Genomic DNA, 22,873 nt, shown 5'->3' on the forward strand with positions numbered 1-22,873 from the left:
ACAAAGCACTGACTCCACAAACAGCACAAACTGATAAGCCTCCAGCTCCCACCCTTGGACAAGAATTATACTTCACACCACTCTGTATTCCAATTTTTTTTTAAATACACCAACAGGAAAAAAAGCAGTACCAAGTGGCACTCAGAAATGTACCAAACAGAATGTGTATTAAACCATCTTTATTTCTCTTCTCAGTACAGCAGCACTGAAGTTAAGACCACTCTGTGGCAGTCCCAACCCACTCAGTAGCCTGAGCAGTGGGAGCTGCTGACCAATCCTCTGTGGCAGGCTGGGCACTCCAGTCCTCTGCAATGACAGAACATAACCCTGAGTGCACGCCAATTCTTTCCACCCACTAGAACATGTTAGGCACACTGCAATCCTTGTCTATCCATACAAAAGTACCCATAAAAACTACCTAATAGATATCTCGTGCCCCCAAAATAGCCTATTTGTGACTTTCAAGAAACACTGAGCCAAGACAGGCACCTTATATCAAGCTGGCATGAAAAAGGTTTAATGCACAAAGACATTCCCAGAAGAATGAAGTGCCTGATGAATGCTATTCAATTCTCCCTCTTTTTATGAAAATGAGATTCATTGCCAGCATTGTTCACATCTCTGCAGCTAACTGGATACAAGAAAGACTTTTCATTTCTGCTCCCAAGATCCCAATTGCCCCACACATCCTTCCCCCTGCCCCAAACTGACCTGTGGGGAACTGCTGGATGGGCACAGATGGGACCTGCACTCCCTCAGACCAATCTGCAACCTCAGGCTGAGGAGGAGCAGTGAATTCAGGAGCTGGGGCCGTCCATTCAGTCTGGAACTCCTCCTTTGTAACCGCTTTCTCTGCTGCAGCCTGCTCCTCCTTCTCAATCTGCAAGGGAAGAGCATAGCTGAAGTCACTCAGAAACAGAACGCCCTGCACCATCACATGCCAGGCATAATGCACTGACTGCAGACAAGGCAATTAATTAACCACCATTCTAAGTGTAAAGTCTAATTATTATATTGGCAAAAAACTATCCTCCAGTGGCAGGCACACAACACGATGGGCAGGAGCACAGACAACAGTAGCTCACACAAGCACACTTCCACAGATCTCCTACCTCCTCAGGATCCCTGTAGAAGTACAAGTCAGGCATGACTTCCCACGGGTGTTCACGGGAAATCGTGCCACGCATACGGAGGACCTCCCGAGCCAGCATCCACCACATCAGACCCACTGAATGCGCTCCCTTGAAACAGGAAAAGTATTTAAGTTTTGCATCAAAGCCAAACCTTTAAAAACACACTTTTTCCCACAAGAGCAAAAGGTGTTTGCACCAAGCCTATGTTATTTCTTGGTAAGAGAAGGCACAATTTGCTAATGCCTGACAAACCTATCATGCACTTAGACTTAAGGACAGCTTTTCAAGACCCCATTGACTAAGAAAGTTTGACCACACAAACCTCATACACATGCTTGGACTTGGCTAACATTAGAATTTTGGTTAGTAACATCTACATAGAGATCAAAAACAGTCTTTCATCTCCCTAAACTTTGCCTTTCAGATTGTTTGTGAGAAGAACAGATACCATTTCAGAGAAGTTTCTTCATCAATTCCCTTTACCTTCTTTTTCATATTGACCAGCTGTGGCAACAATGACTACCAAACTCCATTCATTGGGCCACAAAGACCCTCATGGTGTCAGCGAAAAATCCTGCCAGGTTACTATAGCACACGTCCTACACTTGGGAGTTCCTTGGCCAGAAACTGGCCTCAGCTCCAAGCTCCAACTGTGTGCAGCTCAACTCCTCCTTCTCACCAACCTATCTTGCCAAAAGCCTTAATCAGCTCTTCACCCTGTTAGCCATACCACATACAAGCCAACTTTCCTCTGCAGAAAGCATCCTTTTTGCAGCCTAGGGTGTACTCTAGCTTTGAATGCTGCAACAAAGAATTTACCTTATTGTTGCATGGAATAGCAATGTCCACATAGCGCAGTGGGGAGTCAGTGTTGCACAGCGCAATGGTGGGGATGTTGACATAGGATGCCTCTGTCAGTGGCTGATGATCAGCCCGAGGGTCTGTAACAACCAGAAGTCTCGGCTCACGAAAAGCTGCCTGGATCTGATTTGTGAAGGTACCAGGAGTGAAACGTCCAGCAATAGGAGTAGCCCCAGTGGCAGCAGCAAACTTCAGAACTGCACGCTGCAAAGTGGACCACACCAAAGGTGAGGCAGGAAAACTCAATTCCAACCAAGACACTCAGGTATGCTGCCAGAGAAGATGTATGAATTTCAACTGATGTATTTGTTTGAATACCTATGAAATCAGGGCTCACTCACCAGCTCTGCATTCAGGAGACTTAATAAAAAACATACTTAATAGCTACACCACCACAAGGAATTAAAAAGATCACCAAAAGCAGGAAGTCAGGAATACAGAACAAAAGGCTTTTTTTTTTCCTCCAAAAATTTAGCTACTTAACTTCAAAATTAGTTTTCCATAACAAAGTCATGAAAAGGGGAGAAGAAATAAAGACCATATGAAAAAAGTCAGCCAACTTTCTTGCAGTATTTCTACATCCCTTCTACATCCAGTGGTGCAACTTCAGTCATGAGAGAAAAAGATGGCTATTAAGTATATACAAATTGCAACAGTGTCTATTAAGGCTGCAGTTACCAGTTCTTACCAATTTGCAACAGCTTTCAATTTCTCAGGTCTCGGCCAGTTGGGCATGTGGCAAGGACTACTATCAAACGCCAATCATAGAGGGAGCTCCTCTCCTGGTGTTAGCGAAAACCTTGCCATCTGGTTTGTTGTAGCACACTTCCGACACTTGAGAGCTCATCGGCCAGAAACTGACCTCAGCATCAAGCTTTAACAGTGTGCAGGTCCAATAGAGAAGGCCAGGCTTTTCCTTTGTAAATCCACCCATTGTACTCCATAATTTTCAAGTATACTTGGCACCACTTGGCTTACTCTAAAAAAGCTAAGCTCACAAGTAAACTTTAACAGCCAGTTAGACTTTATTTGAAGGTTGTGTCTCCTTCTATAACAGAATGTCTCTCTAAAAATCTAGAGACACTGAAATACAAAAAATATTAAAAAGGCACTTGTTAGTTGCTTTGTTGAGCAAGGAACAGTATTTCTTCTTTCAAAGCTTCTATATCTGATGCTCATTTCCCCCCAAAAGCAGTGCTAATGACTCAAGGAATGACTGGGAGGGAGGGAGAAGTGACAGCTAAAATGAAGTCCAGCAAAAAGTACCCAAAACAGTATATGAAAGAGCAAACTATCCAGCCACCCCCTCTCCTCCCTGAAATCTACAGGAGTTTACAGAAGGTTTTAAGTTTTCATGGATCTGTTCTAAATTGCAAGTGCAACACAAAAACATGCTTCAAGAAAAGTGTTCAAGTGCCAAATTTTGGGTCATTCCTTTCATCATCAAGTTGACATTTGCAAGCATTATGCAAGGCCAGAGAGTCTTGCTCCCAAGACTGCAGGCCTCCTGACCAGTAAAGCAAGGTCCTTACCTGTCCAGTATTCCTAGAGGAGATGACGCTCACATCAGCTGGGTTCTCAATGGCAACAATGGCACGGGCTGCCAGGAGAAGCTTTTCCCAGGTCCTCTTCAAATTGATGATGTAAATGCCTATGAGTGACAAAAGAATTTAAAATAAACAGATCCTCATCAGGATCACAGTCTTACTTTTATTAAACTCATCACACAACTTCAGTTGTAAGTGAGGTACTCTCATCCTCCAGTTAGCAAAAAACTTCTGTGCCAGCAAAATCCCTGCCATATGGTTTTAATGTAGAACACATCCAACCCCAATCAACATAGACTAGGTATTAGTCCTCCAGTTAGCAAAAAACTTCTGTGCCTGCAAAATCCCTGCCGTATGGTTTTAATGTAGCACACATCCAACCCCAATCAACATAGACTAGGTATTAGTCTACAGTATTAGCTATTAGTCTAGGTATTAGCTGCAAACTTGTAACACAGTGCAGCTCAGATTTAAAAACAGCACAGGCAAGAAGCAGAAATCACTATGGAAGCATCAAAAGTGTTTTATTGCTAAAATCAAAAGGTAGCAGAAATGCCCAAATCCAGTTTTGACTGACTTACTACATTCTAAAAAACACCTTTAAGCCTACTTTTTGAGTAAAATGTTTCAGTTCTTAAGGAGTCCTGTACCTTTCAGGCCACACAGAAGCCACTGAGAAGCTCAAGCATTGACACATTCCTGTTTTGTCCACCTCTGCCCACAACACCCAACTTCTCCCAGCTGCCTGAACCAGTTACACCCGGGGCCGCCCACCCTACGGATTCACCATCGCTCTTCCTTTTGTAGATATACTGCTCCATCTGAAAGTCAAGGTTGGTGCCTCCCAGGTGGGTCCCGGCAGCAAGGAATTTGAGGACATCCTCCTCCTTCATCTGCAGGACATCGAGACCTCCGGACATTGTGAGGTTTCCCTTTAGAAGCGACGACAGGGAACCTGCTGCAACAAACACCGCGGGTCAGCCACACGGGGAGCCACCCCCGGGCCAACGTGCCCGCCAGCCACCCCCGCGCCAACGTGCCCGCCAGGCGCCCCAGCCGCCATTTTGGCTGCGCGGACCGCTCCCGCTCACCGCAGGCCCCGGCCTTCACCGCGGCGGGGCCCGCACGAGCCGCCGGCAGCGCGGGGAAGGCCGCCGCCAGTGCCGCGGGGCGCATGCGCGGAGCGCCTCCCCGCCGCCGCGCGCGGCCCGGGACTCACGCGGGGACAACGCCGTGTGGAGACCTCGCCGGGCACGGGGCGAAAGGAAGCATCTGACCACATGACGTCTATATATAGCCTCCCCGCCGGCCAATGGGGAGCCGCGGCGCCGACAGGAAGGGAGGTCCTCCGCGGGTTGCTAAGGAAGGCGGTGCCTAGCAACGGGGGAGAGAGTCCTGCGCGGGGCGGGAGAGCTAACTTAGGTTGTGCGGTATAAACTTCATCATATCACATTCCTTCGTTTTTCCATTTGGGCTTTTAGCATTTCCTTCCTGTTTGTATCTGTAGCACAGTCAAATGCACAGAGGTAAAAGTGAACTCACTGCAAAAATTCTGAAAGGAAGCTTCTCTTCTGAATGCTGAACAAGCCCGGCTCCCTCCACCTCACCTTCTATACAATGTGCTCCAGCACCTGATCATCTCTCAGACCTTGGCTGGGCTCCTCCAGTATTTCAGTCTTTTTTGTGTGGAGGAACCCAAACTCAGCAGAGCAATCCAGAGGAAATCTCACAAGTGCCAAAAAGGGAACCAAATATTTTTACAGTTTTAACGAATTGGCCCACTCCTGAAAAAAACTCCTGATGAGGCATTACAAAAGAAGGAACACCTCGCTGAAATCCACCACGTCTTCATGATGGTATTGAAATCCATTGCTTTTCCAAAGGAACAACTCTTTCGAGGGCTACTTCAATCGATCCAGTATTATTCTCCGTAAACCTCTGAGAAGGGTCTTACTCCATTTTCAATGACCTGTTACATAGCTGAAGAGGAGATACCTAAGACAGCTACTGCCTTGGCCTTGTGGTCCTCCGACTGAAACACCCCACCTACAGGCCCCCCGATGTCGTTGGCGACCTTCCACCACACTGCTTTGCAACCACCTGAGGAAGCTGCTCCATGCTCTCAGCACGCTCCGCAGAGGGTGGCAGTCACTCCCTGAGGCTTTGCTGCACGCCTTGGCTGCCTGCATGGCTGCTCCATGTCTGCTTGGTGCTACAGGGGTGAAAAACCCGCCCACCGCTGAAGGGACGGCCCTGATCTGTAGATGTAGGGCATTTGGGGACACTTTGAAAGTAGCCGCGACTCTGGAGTGGCAGCTGTTAGGCAGCTGAAGAGAGAGGCTGAGGACAGCTACCACCATTGGCCTTGTCGTCCTCCAACTGAAACACCCCACCTCTGGGCCCCCCCATGATGTTGGCGACCTTCCACCACACTGCTCCTGTCGCCCAGGCACAGCAGCCCCAAGGAAGGCAGGCCCTCTCGTCGCCTCACTTGTGGGGCTTAGGGCAGAAGAGAGACCACCTCTTCACGCCCCAGGGCTGGAGGGCAGCGCCGGGGCAGGAAAGAAGGGCTCACACAACACTTGAAGCTCAACAGCTCTTTTACTGATTGGACCGTGGACGCTGTCTGGGCTCTGTTTTCCGCCTGTGGATGTCTTTTCTGTACAGCCCCCTGCTCCTCTTTATCTTCTTTTGAGAGACTGATGGCTGCACCAATTTGATCATTATGAGAAGCCCTGGCTCTCCTGAGATGACTTTGCCATCTTTCTGCAGGACATTCCAGACACAATGGTTTTTCTGTACACCGCTCTGCTGGCATAGCTTAGACCTATCAGACACCTGGAGACAAACTTGGGCCTTATGGCTAGCACCGCCGTGACTACAGCAGGTGATGCTGTTGTATGGCCTGAGGTACCACACAGCAGAGCCTTGTGGGTATGAGTCCTAAGAAAATGAGATGACACTGCAGAAATTCTCAACTCTAGTAGAACACAGGAAAAATTAGTGATAAAGAAGTAAAACAAGAGAGTTGTAGGGAAGAATGAAAACTGATTGAATAAAAAGACAATTCGGCCTGTGATTGGTTTAAGCTGCTACTTTTGTGGGGGACAACGGGGAGACTATAAAAGATTAATGCCATCCTATATGGTGTGGACCCTGCTCCAGACAGCTGGACTGCCCCCAAGACCCCCACCCCATGGAAGGGGATGCCCACACTGTGATTCCACCTTTGCCTAACACCAACACATCGTCCTCTATGAGTTCTTCATTGTACTTCGACTCTCTGACTCTATGCTGTTTCTGTTAGCTTTAATTTGCTCATGCTTTCTTTGAAAAATTAAAATATCTGTTAACATCTGTGTTAAATACCAAATAACTGCTTGTGCAAACATAGTGCAAGGTGCTTGAATCTTTCTTCTTTTAAATGGCTTTAATTTCTTGCTCCCCCAGAATTGCTTCATTTCCCATTTATCAAATGAAATAAGAATTAATAGATGAGCAGCCAGAACTGGGGTTTACATCTTGCCTTTCTTCCACTGGTCCTACTAAAAGGGGCAGGAGGATATGGAGTAGTCGCAGGAACATCACTAACCTATCTACCAGTGCACTCACTATACAAGACTAGCGGGGCCGCAATGCTATCTGCAAAACCTGAGGGCCCACAGACTCTAGCTCTGGCCCTTGCCAATCTCACAAAAACAACTCCCCAAAAGACTACACCAGGTCCCGCCCCAGTACCCTCACATGAGGAATATTTTCGGCTCAGTACTGGTGTCAGTGATTGTGCTTGGCACACAATATGTTTTCAAAAATAAGTAAATAAATAAACCAAAGAGTGTTTGCCTGGTTTTCAGGTGGAAGACAAATCAGTAGTTCAATGTTTTATTACAAGGACAGCACCCTAGGGAAGCTTGTCTCCTGTCCCTTCTCACAGCTGGGACAGCCATCAGCAGCATGAACAGAAACACCCTCCATCCCAGAGGCTGTTCTCCAAGGCAGCAGGAGAGCTCTGAGCAGGCTTGTGTCTAAGAGCTGGTGCTACCGCCAGCCTAACCTGGTATCAAAGACATACATGAGCCATTTGGGTCCGGCTGGCACGGAGTTGCACACTGATAAGTCTGTGGGACTGTCTGATAAGAGTGTGTTAATCCCGTACCAGGAACTCCCCATGAAAACTGTTTCACATAAGAACACATCATTTAGGCAACATCTGCAAAGAGAAAAGAGCTTTGGGAACCTTCAGATCTGGGAGACATACATCTCAGTATCAACAGGATTGATGTGTCACTTAGCATGGTCTGCCTAATATTAAATCCCAGGACAGGAGCTTGCTGTGATAATAGAAAAGGAGATCCCAGCAATCTAGCATCACCTGCTCTGTGCCTCACAGCAGAGAATGAAGTCCCAGACACAATTTCTGGTCCTCTACTGAGATCAGACTGCCTGAATAGCAGAGAGCTGGTAGGCAAGAGACTAAAGAGAATTAGTCTCTCCCAAGAGTGCTCAAAAACCCCCTGTCCTAAAGGTTGCTCTCTCAATAGTTGGTACTGAGATTCAAATTCCATCAGTCTTTACACACAACAGGCAGACAGAGGAAGCTGTGAAAAGGACAAGATTCCCCATTGCTATGCGTTTTTTCCATTTAAGCAAAGCAGATTTAGGTTGTACTAGCACAGCCTTTATATATTATGCCCCAGAGAGAAAGAGAATATGCATTTCCATGTATTAGATCTGAACTCAACCAACAGCTCTGTTCTCTTGGGTAGCTTCCTTTGCTTTCTTAAGCTTCTTCCCCACCTCCTTCCTTTTTTTTTTGAAATAAACACTGAAGAGATAACAGTTTATTTTGGCAACCACAGTTGTTTTTAATAGCAATATGTAATACACTCTTCTCACATAAATATTTTATAGACACAATAACATTCACAGCACTCAAACTTAGAGAATGTTCCAAAACTCCAGTTGTGTTTAAACAGTGCAAGAAAAAAAAAGCCATCAGGCACAGGAAGAATGCAAACAGTGTTTCTAAAACATAAATAAATAATCAGACTATTTCTCTTGTGTCCTTACAATTCACTTTAATACCGAATGCCTCAATGGGTTAAACACTTGTGTTCCACCACCACAGCTGCATGGGCAAAGAGAGCAAAAATACCAGAGCACATTCACTCCTAATGTATTGCCAGCAACTCAGGTCATTCAGAGAGTGATCTGACTGTACCCCTGTCATGTGTAGAAAGCATCACCCTTTCCAACCCCACCATGTCTGTAATCCAAGCTAGGGTGTCTTTGTAAATGAACATCTAATAGGATTGCGATGATGCAGGTAAGTGATCCAGTGCCAGTCTCTGAAACTTTCTTTGATTTTAAGTTGTATTCCAGTTGTACCATGGCCATTTGTTGTCAATGAAACACATGACCTCAAGAGCAGTATACCTAATCAGATTCACACATTTGTCTTCCTTGACTTGCTATAGCTTTTGAGAAGTAAGGTCAATGGATCACTTTAGAAGCAGAATATTTCTGCAGAGAGGGAAGAGAAGGAAGGAGGGTAAGGGTCAGAGCTCAAAAATAGTCTTGTGACTGCCTATGTTCATACAGCTTTCAGAAGACCACAAAGCAGAACTTTCAGCTTCCTTTTTCCCCATATGTAGGAGACCTGACAAAAGAAATACTGAAGAAAAACAAACAAAAAACTTGCACCACAAAACCCACTCCACCAATGTACACATGGGAAAGATTTTGGATTTGCAGCACCAGGGTTTTGATGAAACGCAGAGCAGTTCAGAGTCTCTGTTTCTTAAAGGAGCCCAGGCTAATTCACGAGTCAAAGGCATATGCCTTTTCACACTAATGCCACAACAAAGAGCCCTCCTCATCCTCCACAAAGGGAGGGGAATGGAAGAGCTTTTCCAAAGAAAAATCTAACAAAAGAAAAGTACATTTTAAGACATTCTGGCATGTCAGAACAGATTCTTTAATTCTTCCTTTGTTATTTGACCAAGCAAGAGTATAGGGCATAAAAGCTGCTGAAGTGTTCCTGCATTTCAGGCTTCTGATGCAGAGATTACTTAATTTGAGATTTAACATGGATAGTCATTTTTAAGAACTTAAGTTTCTATCTGCACAAGTTGCACACTGCTCTGTTCTGCCATTGCTAAATCGGGAACTACAACATTCATGAAGTATCTTTCAGGACACCATCCACAGCCCTGGACTGCCACAGCCCAAGATGAGAAATAGATCCACTTCACACAACAGATCCAGAAAGTCCCAAATAAATTCAGGCTTCTAGTATAGTATGTTGGTTTGATCCCATGCTTAAAGAAATAAAAGACTTAGAGCAGCTCATGCAGTTGCCACTTTAGTCTGCCAGGTCAATAACCCCAGACTTGGTTCTCTGGCTCTCTGAGCTTGTAGTGCTTGGGGCAATAAACAGCAGTTTCCACTGCTGTTTCATGCAGGCACCCTTCAGGTTACCAGGGGCAGGAGGGACAGCAAAAGAAAGGAAAAGTTCTTCATATTTAGGATATGGCAAATGATCTGTCCACATGTCTGACAGTCAGAAGCAGCACAGGGAATCTGGCAGCTTGTCAGCCACAAACTGATTTTGACTGGAATGATTTGATGCACTGCTCTATTATTAACATGCAGATAAATGTACACAGGACCCTCCTACTACTCTTGGAGATTCCCGTGCGGTGTAGTGCCAGTCCTCCATCACGGATCGGCTGAGGCTGAAAACAGGCAGCACCTTCCAAGCCTCTAGCCTGTCCCTTAGACTTTCCCTAGACTTCACTTTTCTGTCAGTCATCATACCTTGTTGGGGTTGGACTCTGGTAAGGAATATCTTTTACAACCTATGTCCCCTCTAATCTCGTCTTCAGGAGGCTGCCAGGGCAAGCACTGATTGTGCAAATTACACATAAAATTTAAAGAACAGTAGCTAATACCAGTTACCTGTACAGCTAGAGTATATCATGCCTTCATATTTAGAGACTTCTGCTCTTGTTTTCAAGTGAATTTTAATATCTCTAGACATTTAAGAAAATAAGAACCAAAGCTATGTTGTCTGCAAGGCATGCCATGGAATAGGATGCAGACTTCCATGCCCATCTTTGCAGCAACACCAACAAAGCTGCAAGAGTCCCAACTCAGCCAGGCAGCACTGAGGCACAAGTGAAGAAGGGAACGTGCTGTATCTGACTTTGGAAAGCATATGCTATCAGGTCTATGTTACAAACTAGGAATGAGGAAGAAGGCACAGCTGATGGAAGGAGTAGGTTTGACTCCAAGTCTAACAGCAGGAATACTGAAATATGAGTGGACTACCTTCTAAGAGAGAATGATCATCTGGAAAACTGTCCGGGGTTTGTGTGGAGCCCAGAGATGAAAGTTCCCTACCAAACACTCAGAGGCCTCAAAACTTTGGAGAGAGTTTACAGAAAAGAACAGCCTTCTCTTGCCAAAACCAAAGATATTCCTCATGCAATCAGCAGCAGCTTCTCAGTGAAATCTGAAGTACCAATATCTGGTTCCATTATACATTTATGCATTATGAGCTATATCCCTAAAAACTACATCTAAGGACCAGCTTGCACTGAGAGTAGAGATCAGAGATCAGCAAATGAATGATATGAAGCAGGTAAGTCTGTAGTAGAACTGGATAAAAAAAGTACTGCGGTATTCCTGATACAGTCAGACCAGCAGGAAAAATGTTTTGTGGGCAATTAATGCAACTTTGGTAGCAATTCAACTCTCTCTACTTCTACTTTAAAGTGCCTTATGCTTCTTAATTCCTGTGCAAGCACTGCTGTAGAGGCAGAAGCACACCTGAAGAGTGTTAAGATGCTCATTTAGGTAAAAACAAATAACATAGCATGGATGTTCCAGTTACTTTCTCTGCTATCAAACATGGTAGGCAAGTGATGACACAGACTGTGTTTCTAGCTTTCTTTCAGCCTTTCATTTCTCTTCCACCCACCCCTGCAATATAAGCATTAAGAGACACAGCCAGTCTCCTAGCATCCTCTGCTATGTTCTCCTGTGAGAACAAATCATGTGAGGAAGGAGGATCTATATCAGATGGTGAATCAACATGGCCTTAATGGCCACACCAGTAAGGAACAGGCTGACAGATTCTGCAATCAGCATTGTCTTCACTGTTTTCTCCTCAAACACTTCTGCTCAGACATTTCTCATTGCATAAAGGTGGTGAGCACAAAGCTATTTTTAAAAGGGGCTTCTCTCAGCATAGTTCCCAGGCTGTGAAAACCCTGCCATTTCCCACAGCAGTCTGCATGTACAGTCCTTCTGGAATGCGTTACTCAAATGATGTGGCAATCTGATCTGTCTTTCCTCCACTTGCCAAAAGGCCTAATCCCCATCTCAGAAGGGATTTCTTCTTCCCAGCTGAAGAAGACTTATTCATCCATGGAACTGAGAACTTCCCAGTGCCAGTTGATCACAGCAAGCAGGAAAAGGAGTGAGGCCGGCCATTTCTAGTGCAAGTCACTCAAGATTTCAAGCCCATTTTTTCCATCATCTGTTCATATACAGTCCATGCCATTGCTGCCATCAGAGTACGCCTTAGAGCCCGGGGCACACCACCTCGGAAAAAGCCGACCAACCCAAAGTCCTGCAACAGGAGACAGGCATACAGCAGTCCATCACCATGTGCCTCCAACATTTTAATTCCTCATCATTTATTGCATGGAACAGCTATTTCAGCTCATACCCAGACTCATCTCTGAAAGATCCAGGCGCAAACAGCATTTAGCCCTTAGGGAGAAATTGTAGCACTGTGCAATTGCTACTTGCTGAAAGAAGAGTGAGTGGGGAAGGATATGCAAGGATGACAAAGAACAGGGAAAACCTCACTCAAGTCCAAGAAAGAGGAGATGACAGCTTCAAGCCACTTTAGGAAAATGACTTGTCCTTACTTCCAGCAAGGCCTGCACCTCAGGATCTTATCGTGGGGATGGTAGAAGGCCTGGTTTTCAAAGAAGGCTTGGACGTGCACTTAATTAACAGCACGCATTAATATGCCCACATGGATGAAGGCAAAATGCATCACAGTAGCTGTCCTTCCAAGAAAAGGTGAGTTTGGAATAGATCTCCACCTGGTTCATTGAATACAGGTCTGGACACTCATTTCCCTTCTAGTGTCCAAAGTTCAAAGAACTGGTTTGTAGCTGTTTTCTCTCTGAAACGGGCATTTCATGCCACATACTAAAGCAACCTTCTTTGCCTCAGCATAGCAATCACAGATATGCCTACACTGATAAACCAGAGGGGTGGCAGCAGCTGTAAGCTGGATGCAGACAGCTCCTACAAGCTTTGCATGCCCACACAGTTAAAATGAAATAATCTAAGTGCTTTCCATCACTACCAGTGTAAGAGTCAACACCAGCCTAAAACATGAGGCAGGTTTGTCTGGAGATTTGCCTGCTAGAACATGCCTACCTTTGTGCTCCCACACTCTAAGCTTGCTCAGCAATTCCCCCATGACCCACCTCAGCCTCATGCTAACACCTCACTGCAAGAGCATGTCTAGCATAGTCACATTTGTTCGCCTACTTTAAAAGGCAAGAGCTTTCTTAGCTGTGCTTCTGGCAATGGGATGGGACATGAGGCTGTAATCAGATATATTAGAAGTGATTCACCTCACCTTGTAGATGAAGGCAATGGCTTGGGTCGTCCTGTGGTACTTTTGTGGGGACAATTGCATATGTGTTTTGATGACGTCAGCAGGCTGTGTTGCCAGTGAAGCCAAGATTCCCGCAAAGATCCCACAGCCAAAATTCAGCAGGGGCATGAGTGCTGGATCCAGCTGATCTGCCAGAGAGCAAAGGGAATTCACTGAGACACAAAGCAGTGTGTTAATACTCATGCTGCACAACAAAGTGAAAAGCTATCACATGACAGAATCGACAGCAGAGTTTGAGAAGAGTTAAAAATCTAGGCAGGGCAGAGAAGACTTTTCAGGAGGAAAAGTGACTACGAGTTAAAAGTTAGCACTGTTAACAAGACTCCCTGCCAAAGAACTGAATTTGCCTGCAAGTCAGAGAAGGAAAGGTTGTATGAGTCTTGCAACAGCTGGTTCTAGTAATTCTATCACAGAAACCCCATTTTAGTGGAAACTACCCAGCATACAAGACAACTAGCAGCAGACAGCACCGCCGAACACAGCCTTTCTCTCAACTGTTCACTAACCTACCTTACACGTCAGGACCCCCCCATGAAAGACAATAATAGACCAATTTCCATTTCTGGACTGATCCAGGGCTATGGTATTGCACAGGTAAAAGGCCAATGTCCCACCTAAAAGCCTGCAAAAGACTAATTTACCTACTGAGTTAGAGGGCTGTAAGTACAGCATGCAGACAGCTTACTGCAGGGCAAGAAAAACATCTTCCATTACACCACCTTACGTTCAGCCTTACCCTGAGGAGTGAGTTTTTTGGTCTGCGTGTAGAACATCAGGTAGATTCCAGAGAAAGGAGCATCCCGCAGCAGCGTTGCAGTGAGCCCACTGAACATGCCACGAGCCCCCTCCGTTTGATATATATTCTTCAGTGCTCCATATACACTCCCATAGCCAAATCTTCCACTCTGCAAAGGTAGACAAAAGACATCTACGTGCTAGGCACAGGCCAACAAGTTCTCTACACACCCTGAGGCCACTTTGTCCAAACAGATGTTAGTATGCACTCCATGTGATGGCTGAGATGGCAGTATAAAAGATTCCCCAAGGGCACAACTGAGTTCCAATCTACCTCAGCCTTTAAAACAGTCCTTCAAGAAGGTAAAATATGAAAGACGCTATAATTAGACAGGCATTGCATAAAATTGAAACTTAAAAATCTCAGGGTGAATTTTGCCCCATCTTATATTCCTTGCCTAAAAATCAGTGGCATGGCATGACATTTTCTCTATAATGTGTGACTCAGGATGAAATCGGAGCTACTGTCCCCACTCTACCTCAGTGACAGGAACTTGCAGTTTTGCTAAAGCACAAGGTGAACTTCCAACGTGCCTTAGAACATATCTGCTTTTTGAATGCAACTTCTCCTGCTCCATCCACTTTCTCTGGAAAGCCCTTAACACTGGTTCCCAAAGATGGCTGAGCTTGCTGCCTCCACAGCATTCTTTCCCAGTAAAAGCAGTTCTCATTCTCAAGGAGGGAAACCTCATTGCCCACTAAACCATTACCATGCTAAGCAGAAGTCATGGTAAGTTGAAATATGCAGTTACCAGACAACAAAAAAGCACTCCAAATCTAAGGCTACAGCCTAAGATGCTTCTGTCTGCTCACCTGCACTGGGAGGACACTATACTTTAAAAAACAACGAGCAGGATCTTTTGCCAAGAAAGCAGCCCATTTCCATGACATCATATCACACATCACCACAGATAATCATAGACTATCTTGATTCACTGTCCTTGTTTTTTCCAAACAAGAGAAATTTCTTTTTCATAATGGGAAAGGCTGCAACATCATTAACAGGGAACTAATTACAAAGCTCTTAAAGTCACATTCACCTCGTATCGGGTCTTCACTACAGTCACTGGCAGCATGCAAATCCCAGCTATTGCACGGGAGGTGGCACCCAGAAAGACAGACTCCAGGGCTGTGGGCGAACGGTCCACTAAAAACTTTTGCTTCATTGTGTACAAAGTGCTGAAGTAAATCCCAACTCCAGGAATGCATCTTGCAAAAGACTTCAGAAGAAATAGGAGCAGATGAAGAAAGAAAAAGCACATGTGAGAGAAAACATATTACAGAACTTTACAGAGACTATTAGACTTGACAGGAAGCTTTGTATGAGAAAAAGAGCACTAAAGGTAATATACTAAGGAAAGAAGACAAGATAAAAACAATACACCACAGAGCTAGCCAGAGGGTTGAAACAATGCCAGGATTTAATGCATTCCTCACTTTCTAGCAACAGGCATATTCTGGATGAAAATGAGGTTGGTGCAGATGCCACTCCAGATCTGCAAAGATATTCAAATGCTCAGCTGCTCAGCACTGCAAATCCACAGTGACCACTATGACCAATCAGTGGAACTCATGATATTAACTCCTTAAAATGGGACTTAACCATCTTAATCACATGGTTTCGTTCATAATTTTACAAGAGCTGCCCATTTAAATCCAGCCCATAGTTAGTAATAAATAGTAGATGTATTTATGTAATTATTTTTACATGGCAGGGTTAAAACAGCCACTTACTGGAGAGACACCTTTCCAGAGCCCCAGGAGACTCTCTGTACGAACAACCCTAAAGAGCAGTGTTACCATCCCAACACGGCTGGACCTGAAAGTAAGACAAGAAACAAGGACTACCAAGATGATCTGTTTCTGCTCTCTGGCAGGCACACTTTACAGTCACCCCACCTTCCACTGGTATATCTGCACATTAGCCACAGCACCTCAGAGATGCTCTGTCTCCTCTCAGCCTGCTTTCCTTGGTCACCCTGCCCAGTGTTTCACTGCCACCTCCTGCTTATCCACCACTTGTGACACAAGGTAGAGGCATCTCTCAGTAGCATTTTTGATTTCTCCCTTTATTAACAACACCCGATGTTGTCATGGTTGACTGCACCTGGCAAATGGAAGCAGTTGCATGCGTGTGAATAGGTTACATGGCAGCTGCACAGGACTTTTTAGACCATAGTGGACACCCAGTTAACTGCCTGGCACCCACCCCAGCAAACATGGAGCTCTCAGATGAGTGCCAACAGATGCTGTGCCTACATCTTGGTAGAGTTCACAAGAACTACTATCTCCATTCCTTTGGGGCAAAATACTGAATCTTCTCCATGCTATAAAAACATATCTGTTTCAGAAAGACTCTCAACATCTGAATTATACCCCTGCACTCTAAGCCCTGGCCAGGAAAGCAGGAAGAAGCCCATGATGGTGTATGCACCCATACACTGACCCACCCAGCCGCCCTCACCCATTCACAGAAGGCTGCAGAGTCTGCAAGCGGGTTTTCAGCAGGTCGAGGGGCTGGAACAGAAGGGTGGAGCAGGTCCCACTGATGGAACCACACACAAAGGCCTTTAGGACTGGATGCATCTGGAAGAGGAAGAATAAGGCTTTACTATTAAATTGGCTATTTGATTAAGAGTGGCATAAGAGGAAATAAACCAGCTGATACACCACATGTCATAGGAAAAGAACAAGAGACAGACCCAAACACTAAATACGGCTGCTCATATAGGAAACCATGTCACAGATCTTTTCAGAGACTGAAAGTTTTATTTGAGGTTTTTGTTCCCTCTGCCTTTCCTGGGAGGTTGTTCCAGAATCTCCTTGTATTTTAATGGTTGGAAAGAGTCTTTTGAATGTGAAACCTAAATGCATTAGCAGCCCTTTGGTAACCATTTGTTCTTCTGTCAATACCATTCTCACGCATATCAGAGGAAATCTGCATCCACTTCCTACCATCGCACCAACTACCTGTGCTTTAGCCCTGATTCAGTCTGCTTCTGTTCAGCATTCTGCTTGCAGGTCTCCGAGTTCACCTGTGCCTGATCCACAGACCAAGGCCTCCTAAATACCATGGAAACAAGTGACACGCTCCCTTAAAACCTGACTTTTCAGACAGAAAGATGTGTTTCACCCAAACTTAGCTCAAGCATACTTAAAGCAAGCTGCTGCCAGGTCAGCTAAGATTTGTTTTTCTTATCCACATGCTCTGTCATCTCCCAGTATTCCTTGGATGACAAGCTGGAAGGCATAAACCTGAAAGCAGGGCAGAGATTTATTTTTCATGCAATCATTTAATGTGATCCTAATGAATAATAAGGTTTCTAGGCCCCTCAGACAGAACCATGTCAGAGGACATTTTGGTAACATGAGGGTTTCTAGAGGGGTACATTCAAAAGCCTGATGGCTGGTGTTCTTGTAATAATAAATCTCTTAAAGTAAACTACATCTTCCTGTTCTCTAATGCTTACTTTTAAACTTCTCATCACTAACAAAATACATTATGATTCTTCAACAATGTTCCCTAAAATACATTGCTGCTGGACAGCAACCATAGTTGAGAGGACATGGGCACACTCCCAGATGTCCTTCATCCCACAGCATCTTGGCTGTGGCCACACCTGGTCCCTCCCAGCCAGGGCACCCCAGGCTCCCCACAGAGAAGGGGGCAGAGCAATGGGCCGGCACAGCTCGTGTCCCACACACGACACTTGCTTGATAACCACGTGGCTCCTGGGCCATGAAGCACCCCTTCACACGTGAGCCCCTCGGCAGCCTATAGCACCTTCGGGTTTCCAACTACACGCACCCGGTGTGCACCTCCCGATAGCACATCAGCCTGATGCGCAGCCGCTGACTCTGTTACAAGGCAAAAAAAAAAGATATAACCTGGTCTAGGAGAAAGAAAGAAGTGGCTTTCTGAAAACAGGCACAAGATACGGAAAAGAAGACACCTTTCTGCTGAAGCAATGCAGCGCCCGGGTCAACCCATACCTCAGCGCCACCAAGCACCTGGCCTGACACTTCAGCCACCCCCCGCCCCCGGCAGGGCAAGCTAAGCACTGCGGACTTATGGGTACACCAGGGCTTCCCACCCACTTACTCGACTCGGCCCCAGGACGCGGAGGGCGACGGTAAGGGGGTGACACAGGCCCTCGGGTTCCCCATCCACTTGCCGCCCTAGGCAGGCCCTGCTTAACTCAGCAAGCGCAGCCCCGCGCCGAGACGCGCGGAACCAGCACGCCTCATTACCTCCGCCGCTCGCCCCGGCATCCCGGAGCCGCGCCGCAACCAGTGAGCGAGACGAGGCAGAGTGACGCCCGCAGCGCTCCTCCGCCGCTGGCCAATCCGAGCGGCCCGCCGCGAGCCAATCGGCGAGCAGAGCACAGCCGCGCAGGGGCACTTGGGCGCTCGCTGTAACCCGTGGCTTGCTGGGGGGGGGCGAGACGGCTGCGCGCGGTGGTCGGTCGGTCAGCGCCGGTTGGGGGGCCATGGGTCCGCGGGTCTTGCCTCCCTCGGAGGTGTCCGCCGCTGGCGCCTGGCCGGGCCCGCAGGGCCCCCCGTGGCGAGACCGGCGCCCTCCTCAGCAGCGGGTGCCGCAGCTGGCTGGCCCCCCGTTGCTGCCCCTCTCCGCGGCCCGCCGCCCCGTATCGCCGCGCCGCCCTTGTTTCTTCAGCGCAACGCACCCCGAACCGCCCCCTTCCTTCTGCTTCCGGCCGCCGGGAGCTGAACTGCAGCCCCGGGCCGACGGCTCGTCGTGGCTCTGCTCCGGGGACCTGCGCGAGCGTCGCCGGACCCACCGGGCGACGTGCTCGGGCGTCCTTCCCGTGCTGGCACCTTCGCCGCCGCACGCAGAGCACTCACCCGCTGCAGAGCAGTCTCCTCCTGCAAACTTTCCATGCCGCCACCCCTATCCCCGCCAGCCGCTGTGGTCTTCTGCGTGTAATTTGCAATACATCGAAACCTTCCCCTGCAAAAACACACCAGCCTGTCTTTAAGGGCGCAAAATACTAGAGCCTACCAAGAGTGGAATTTCAGTGATCTGAACTATTACTAAATGTTTCTTTTTCAACAGATAAATATGTTACCTATTGCCACTGAATTTTTCTGTACCACCATTGACATACTTTCTTAAATGCTCACTTTGAAAGATGGCTTTCTTCAGTTATTATTTAAAGACTGCAAGTTTATTAAATGAAAATAATAAACATTTAAGTCACTGCCCCCAAAAGATCTCTTCTTTATTACATCATTCCCCAGCTAGTTTGATATCCAGCAACTAATTTGCTGCAATGCACAGACCTAGTGAATTCTAGAAAACAAAGGCAATACAGAAGGGAAAATTTATAATGTATTGTTTTAATTTCTTCCTTCCCCTCCCTCCCCCTAGAGGTCTTGTTCTGGCGATAGTGGCATTCAAAAGCACAAGTTTCTCTCTTCCATTTTCTTACCATTAATGTTTCTACTTTGTTTTCTACATCTTGAGCCTGGAGCAGAGAAGGCCTGTTTTTCTGGATCATTTAAGAAGTTAGATACTGAAATAAGGTGATTTATTTTAAACGTGCTTCAGCTCTCAAGACTGGGTTTCTTTGCTGACTCTTCAGGCCTGACTCTTTCTTATCTGTGAAGCAGGAGGAAGATAGGACTATGCAGCTGCTTAAATGATAGGCTTTTCTGAGAATCGTTTGCCAGCCTGCTGTGCCCTGGCCTGCCCTCCTGGGTAGGGGGAGGTGCTTAGAGACACGTCATACTTCAGCTAAGCAGGGCTGTTCCTACAAAGAAAAACCAGAGCACAGAAATAATCACATGCACAGACCACTTTTCCCTGTTTGTTCACTTTGTCAGATAGAAACCCCAAAGAAAGAGAGACTATTCTTCTCTGAGAAAATGTAACATATATGCTAGCAAAAGCTTTTCATGAGGGCTTCCTTCTACCTTTCCCGGTCCACTTCTCTTTGGTGAGCTTCTCTCTCTCATTATGCAGTTCCCTCCTCAGGGCAGTGACTGCCTGCTTACATTTCCTGGATTGACTCTGCCTGCAAACTCGTGGAAAAGAGGATCAGCCCACCCACTTCTCTCCTGGTGCTTTCCCTAGCAAACCACATCTTAGGGCAAAACAAAGCTGGAGCCAGGCTCTCCGGCTGGATGCTGTTCAATATACTGCCATCTGCAGAGCCACTATTGTGCAGAAGACTATTGTACACTTAGGAATTAGTGATCCGCTTAACAGTTAACCTAAGTAGGTACAGGCCTGTGCTGTGCTGCCCATATTCCTTGGCCACAGGATTAACTCAGACAGCTAATTGTAACAGAACAGGCTGCAGGCAGTTCCCATTTGGCTCCAGCCGCCTGCATGTCCTCGTCTTTATCTAAAAGTGAAACTGCAGTTTCTCATGTGAACATCCTTTTGTGTGACTGTGGAAACAATGAATAGAATTATTTTCTTCTAAGAAAATCCTGTAAGAGCTATAAAGACCAAAATGCTGATGAACCTCACCACAGGCGGGATCTGCGCAGTGTGCTGTGTCCTGATTGAGAGGTCCGTCTGACGCCGTATCATCTCGGGGTTCCCAGCATCAGAAGGGATGTAAGAGCTAATTGCTAATCATTTATTCCTCTCCTATCTTTAAATATTCTGATTAAACATTGTAGTACACTTACAGATTTGAATGGGCATTATTTCTTACCAAGATCCGCAAAGCACTGGCACCTACCCAGTGCACAACAATGTTCCACTGCAGATGGCTCAGCCACAAGGTGCAACCCTTCTTCTAACATCAGAAGAATTGACGGATGGCCTTGGAAAAAAAGCAGAAAAGAGGTAGAAGTGTTTATTTTTTTGCACAGACAAGTGACGTTTCTGTAGCATTCCGTGGCCTTGCAAATAAATGATGTGTTGTGAAATTACAGACTGGAAATTTGGTCAGGAGAAAAAAAGGGGCAGGAACACTTGTACTGGACAAAATCTATATGGTAAAGCAATTTATCAGACAGCAGAATTAACAGGGGTGTGTAGGCACTTCCCCCGACCACCGTTTTCCCTCATTGCTGTAAATTTCCATGGCTTCCTAAGCTTACGCATAGGCACCTCGGGATGCCAAAGGAAGGGCTCGCTCTCTCTGGCACCCAGCAAGTTTGGGGGGGGGGGGGTCCCAGCTGTGCTGCCAGCTTCCAGCGCCCTGTCTCCCACATCCCTCTTCCTCTCCTGCATCCTCGCTCATCCCCAGGGAAAGCTCAGCAGCTCTCAGGGAAATCTTCCCTTCTTCCAGAGGTCCCATCAAATTTAGCCTGCAGCTGTTAGCACAAGGGAGCTGAAGAGCCTTCTCCTTGTTGCCCAGCTGCAGTCTTTCTAAGTGAGTACCAGATTAAAATGAAACACTTCTCTGTGGACGGACACTCATGTACCTTCCACTAAATAAGCAAATACCATACTAAATAAGCAAATAGTTTGATACTTGCAGCTGACATTTTATGAGACAAGCAATTCTGATTTTAAGGTATGTCATAAATTCTGTATGTAATACAGCAATATTATATAAAATAATATATAAATTGCAAAATATATTTTCAAGGTTAAGGTTATAAATAGCAAAGATATTGCAATATCTGTGAAAGATAGCTACGAATTTATTACAGGATCACATGTATCATGCATAATTAATCAATAATTACATACAGAAGGCGGCTTAGAGATACGAGTACTTTTAAAAAAGCTCCTTGGGCTGGTTTCCTGTACTGGCATTTGGCATGTTTCTGCTGGGCTGGGTTGGGAGTATCGGAGAACTTACTGGCATGTTTTATTCTCAGAACTAGTTTTAACATTATCCATAGCCGTTTAGTTGGCTTTTCCTTTGAAGAAACAATAACAACATATTTCAATGACTTTTTAGAGGAGTGAACTGCACAACTCTGATAAAGCTGACAAACTTAAAAATGCAACGTTCTTGTATGGAGCTGAAGTCTGTATGCAGCCAGCTATTGTTAAAGAATATTGAGCTGAAACTGTCCAGAGGTAGCTGCATAGCACAACTTATATAAAACTTGCTTAGCATGAGTAGCTAAATTTGTTGAAGCCTTAGGCTGCACTTAGATAAAATAATGAACTTTTACCTAGTTCAGTAAGAAAAGGGCCTGAGAGCTGGTTCCAGCTGGAATGATAAGGGAGTTGCAAGCAGTTTGCATTCCTGTGCTTCGCGCTCCAGGAGGGAGGATGTCAAGGCTTTGAAATAAGGCCCACTTGGGCGCCAGGACCCTGGGAAACAAAGCCTCCTCTCACTGCCGGAACAGTGTTAATTAGGGGGTCTGGACTATCTTGGGGTCTGGACTATATCCCCTTCGTCAGGACCTTGGGAGATAACACCTATTGTCACTGCTGGGGCAGTGCTAATTGCTGGAACAACACCTCTTTGTCAGGGCCTTGAGAGACAAGGGCGGGACCCGAGGAATCAAGACACATCTGTCAACAGAAACCGCAACAGTAAAGATAAACAGCCTACCTAGGGACGGTGATGAGACCCAATAAGGAGCAGGAGACCCCAGACCAGAATACTACTATTGGTCCAAACTACCGCGTGAGGGGTGGAGAGCTTAGATTGGAAGGTATAATTGCCCAGGGATTTCTTTGTTCGGGGTCCCTCTTCGGAGGCACCCAGCTCGAGCTGTAATTACTCCGCGCGTGTCATTAAAATTTAATTATTTAATTTGCTTTGATTTGGCTCTGAACTTTTCTGCGGGAACCTAGGGTCGGGCCCTGTTACGGTGGCCGACAAGCCTAATTTCCGTAACAGCTATATTCTTCTCCTCTAGAGCCCCCAGCTGTGGCTAAAAGG

At 46.2% G+C, this 22,873-nt stretch overlaps 2 protein-coding genes and 2 non-coding genes across 10 annotated transcripts; all 4 read right to left on the reverse strand.

Moving 5' to 3' along the window:
- Window positions 1–162: 162 nt before the first annotated feature.
- Window positions 163–4,905, reverse strand: RPSA (ribosomal protein SA). 4 transcript variants are annotated; one of them, XM_026094087.2, is made up of 7 exons: window positions 4,761–4,905; window positions 4,329–4,499; window positions 3,527–3,645; window positions 1,953–2,198; window positions 1,113–1,241; window positions 712–880; window positions 163–306 (listed from the first exon to the last, which is right to left on the reverse strand). In XM_026094087.2, the coding sequence occupies exons 2-7, from the start codon at window positions 4,459–4,461 to the stop codon at window positions 212–214; spliced, it is 891 nt and encodes a 296-aa protein (XP_025949872.1). In that variant the 5' UTR covers window positions 4,462–4,499; window positions 4,761–4,905; the 3' UTR covers window positions 163–211. The 4 variants fall into 4 exon arrangements, with proteins under 4 accessions (XP_025949872.1, XP_025949871.1, XP_025949870.2 ...); XM_026094086.2 differs by having other exon boundaries at window positions 4,329–4,496; window positions 4,761–4,898; XM_026094085.2 differs by lacking the exon at window positions 4,761–4,905 and adding an exon at window positions 4,633–4,732 and having other exon boundaries at window positions 4,329–4,496.
- LOC112979703 (small nucleolar RNA SNORA62/SNORA6 family) lies at window positions 1,636–1,794 on the reverse strand. Its single transcript, XR_003258250.1, has one exon. It is a non-coding gene; the product is annotated as a small nucleolar RNA SNORA62/SNORA6 family (small nucleolar RNA).
- On the reverse strand, window positions 2,726–2,885 carry LOC112979704 (small nucleolar RNA SNORA62/SNORA6 family). Its single transcript, XR_003258251.1, has one exon. It is a non-coding gene; the product is annotated as a small nucleolar RNA SNORA62/SNORA6 family (small nucleolar RNA).
- A 3,476-nt stretch (window positions 4,906–8,381) lies between the features above and the next one.
- SLC25A38 (solute carrier family 25 member 38) lies at window positions 8,382–19,810 on the reverse strand. Of its 4 annotated transcripts, XM_026094079.2 has the most exons (8): window positions 19,496–19,810; window positions 18,909–19,014; window positions 16,510–16,631; window positions 15,780–15,864; window positions 15,086–15,265; window positions 13,987–14,155; window positions 13,212–13,378; window positions 8,382–12,179 (listed from the first exon to the last, which is right to left on the reverse strand). In XM_026094079.2, exons 2-8 carry the CDS (start codon window positions 18,942–18,944, stop codon window positions 12,057–12,059), a joined length of 882 nt encoding a protein of 293 aa, XP_025949864.1. In that variant the 5' UTR covers window positions 18,945–19,014; window positions 19,496–19,810; the 3' UTR covers window positions 8,382–12,056. The 4 variants fall into 4 exon arrangements, with proteins under 4 accessions (XP_025949864.1, XP_025949865.1, XP_025949868.1 ...); XM_026094080.2 differs by lacking the exon at window positions 19,496–19,810 and having other exon boundaries at window positions 18,909–19,033; XM_026094083.2 differs by lacking the exons at window positions 18,909–19,014; window positions 19,496–19,810 and adding an exon at window positions 18,297–18,709.
- Between the last annotated feature and the right edge of the window lie 3,063 nt (window positions 19,811–22,873).

Source organism: Dromaius novaehollandiae, chromosome 2 (genome assembly GCF_036370855.1).
Source record: "Dromaius novaehollandiae isolate bDroNov1 chromosome 2, bDroNov1.hap1, whole genome shotgun sequence".
Classification (NCBI taxonomy): Eukaryota; Metazoa; Chordata; class Aves; order Casuariiformes; family Dromaiidae; genus Dromaius; species Dromaius novaehollandiae.

Excerpts from the sequence above, each read along its gene's own strand:
- RPSA (XM_064506445.1), bottom strand. The coding sequence starts at position 4,717 with ATGCGCCCCGCGGCACTGGCGGCGGCCTTCCCCGCGCTGCCGGCGGCT. Across the intron at positions 1,242-1,952 it reads CTATTCCATGCAACAATAAG|GGAGCGCATTCAGTGGGTCT; the intron begins GTAAATTCTTTG and ends TCCTGTTTCAAG. Across the intron at positions 307-711 it reads CATCCAGCAGTTCCCCACAG|AGGACTGGAGTGCCCAGCCT; the intron begins GTCAGTTTGGGG and ends CTGTCATTGCAG.
- SLC25A38 (XM_026094079.2), bottom strand. The coding sequence starts at position 18,944 with ATGGAAAGTTTGCAGGAGGAGACTGCTCTGCAGCGG. Across the intron at positions 15,865-16,509 it reads CTGCAGCCTTCTGTGAATGG|GTCCAGCCGTGTTGGGATGG; the intron begins GTGAGGGCGGCT and ends TCTTACTTTCAG. Across the intron at positions 14,156-15,085 it reads TAGTGAAGACCCGATACGAG|AGTGGAAGATTTGGCTATGG; the intron begins GTGAATGTGACT and ends CTACCTTTGCAG.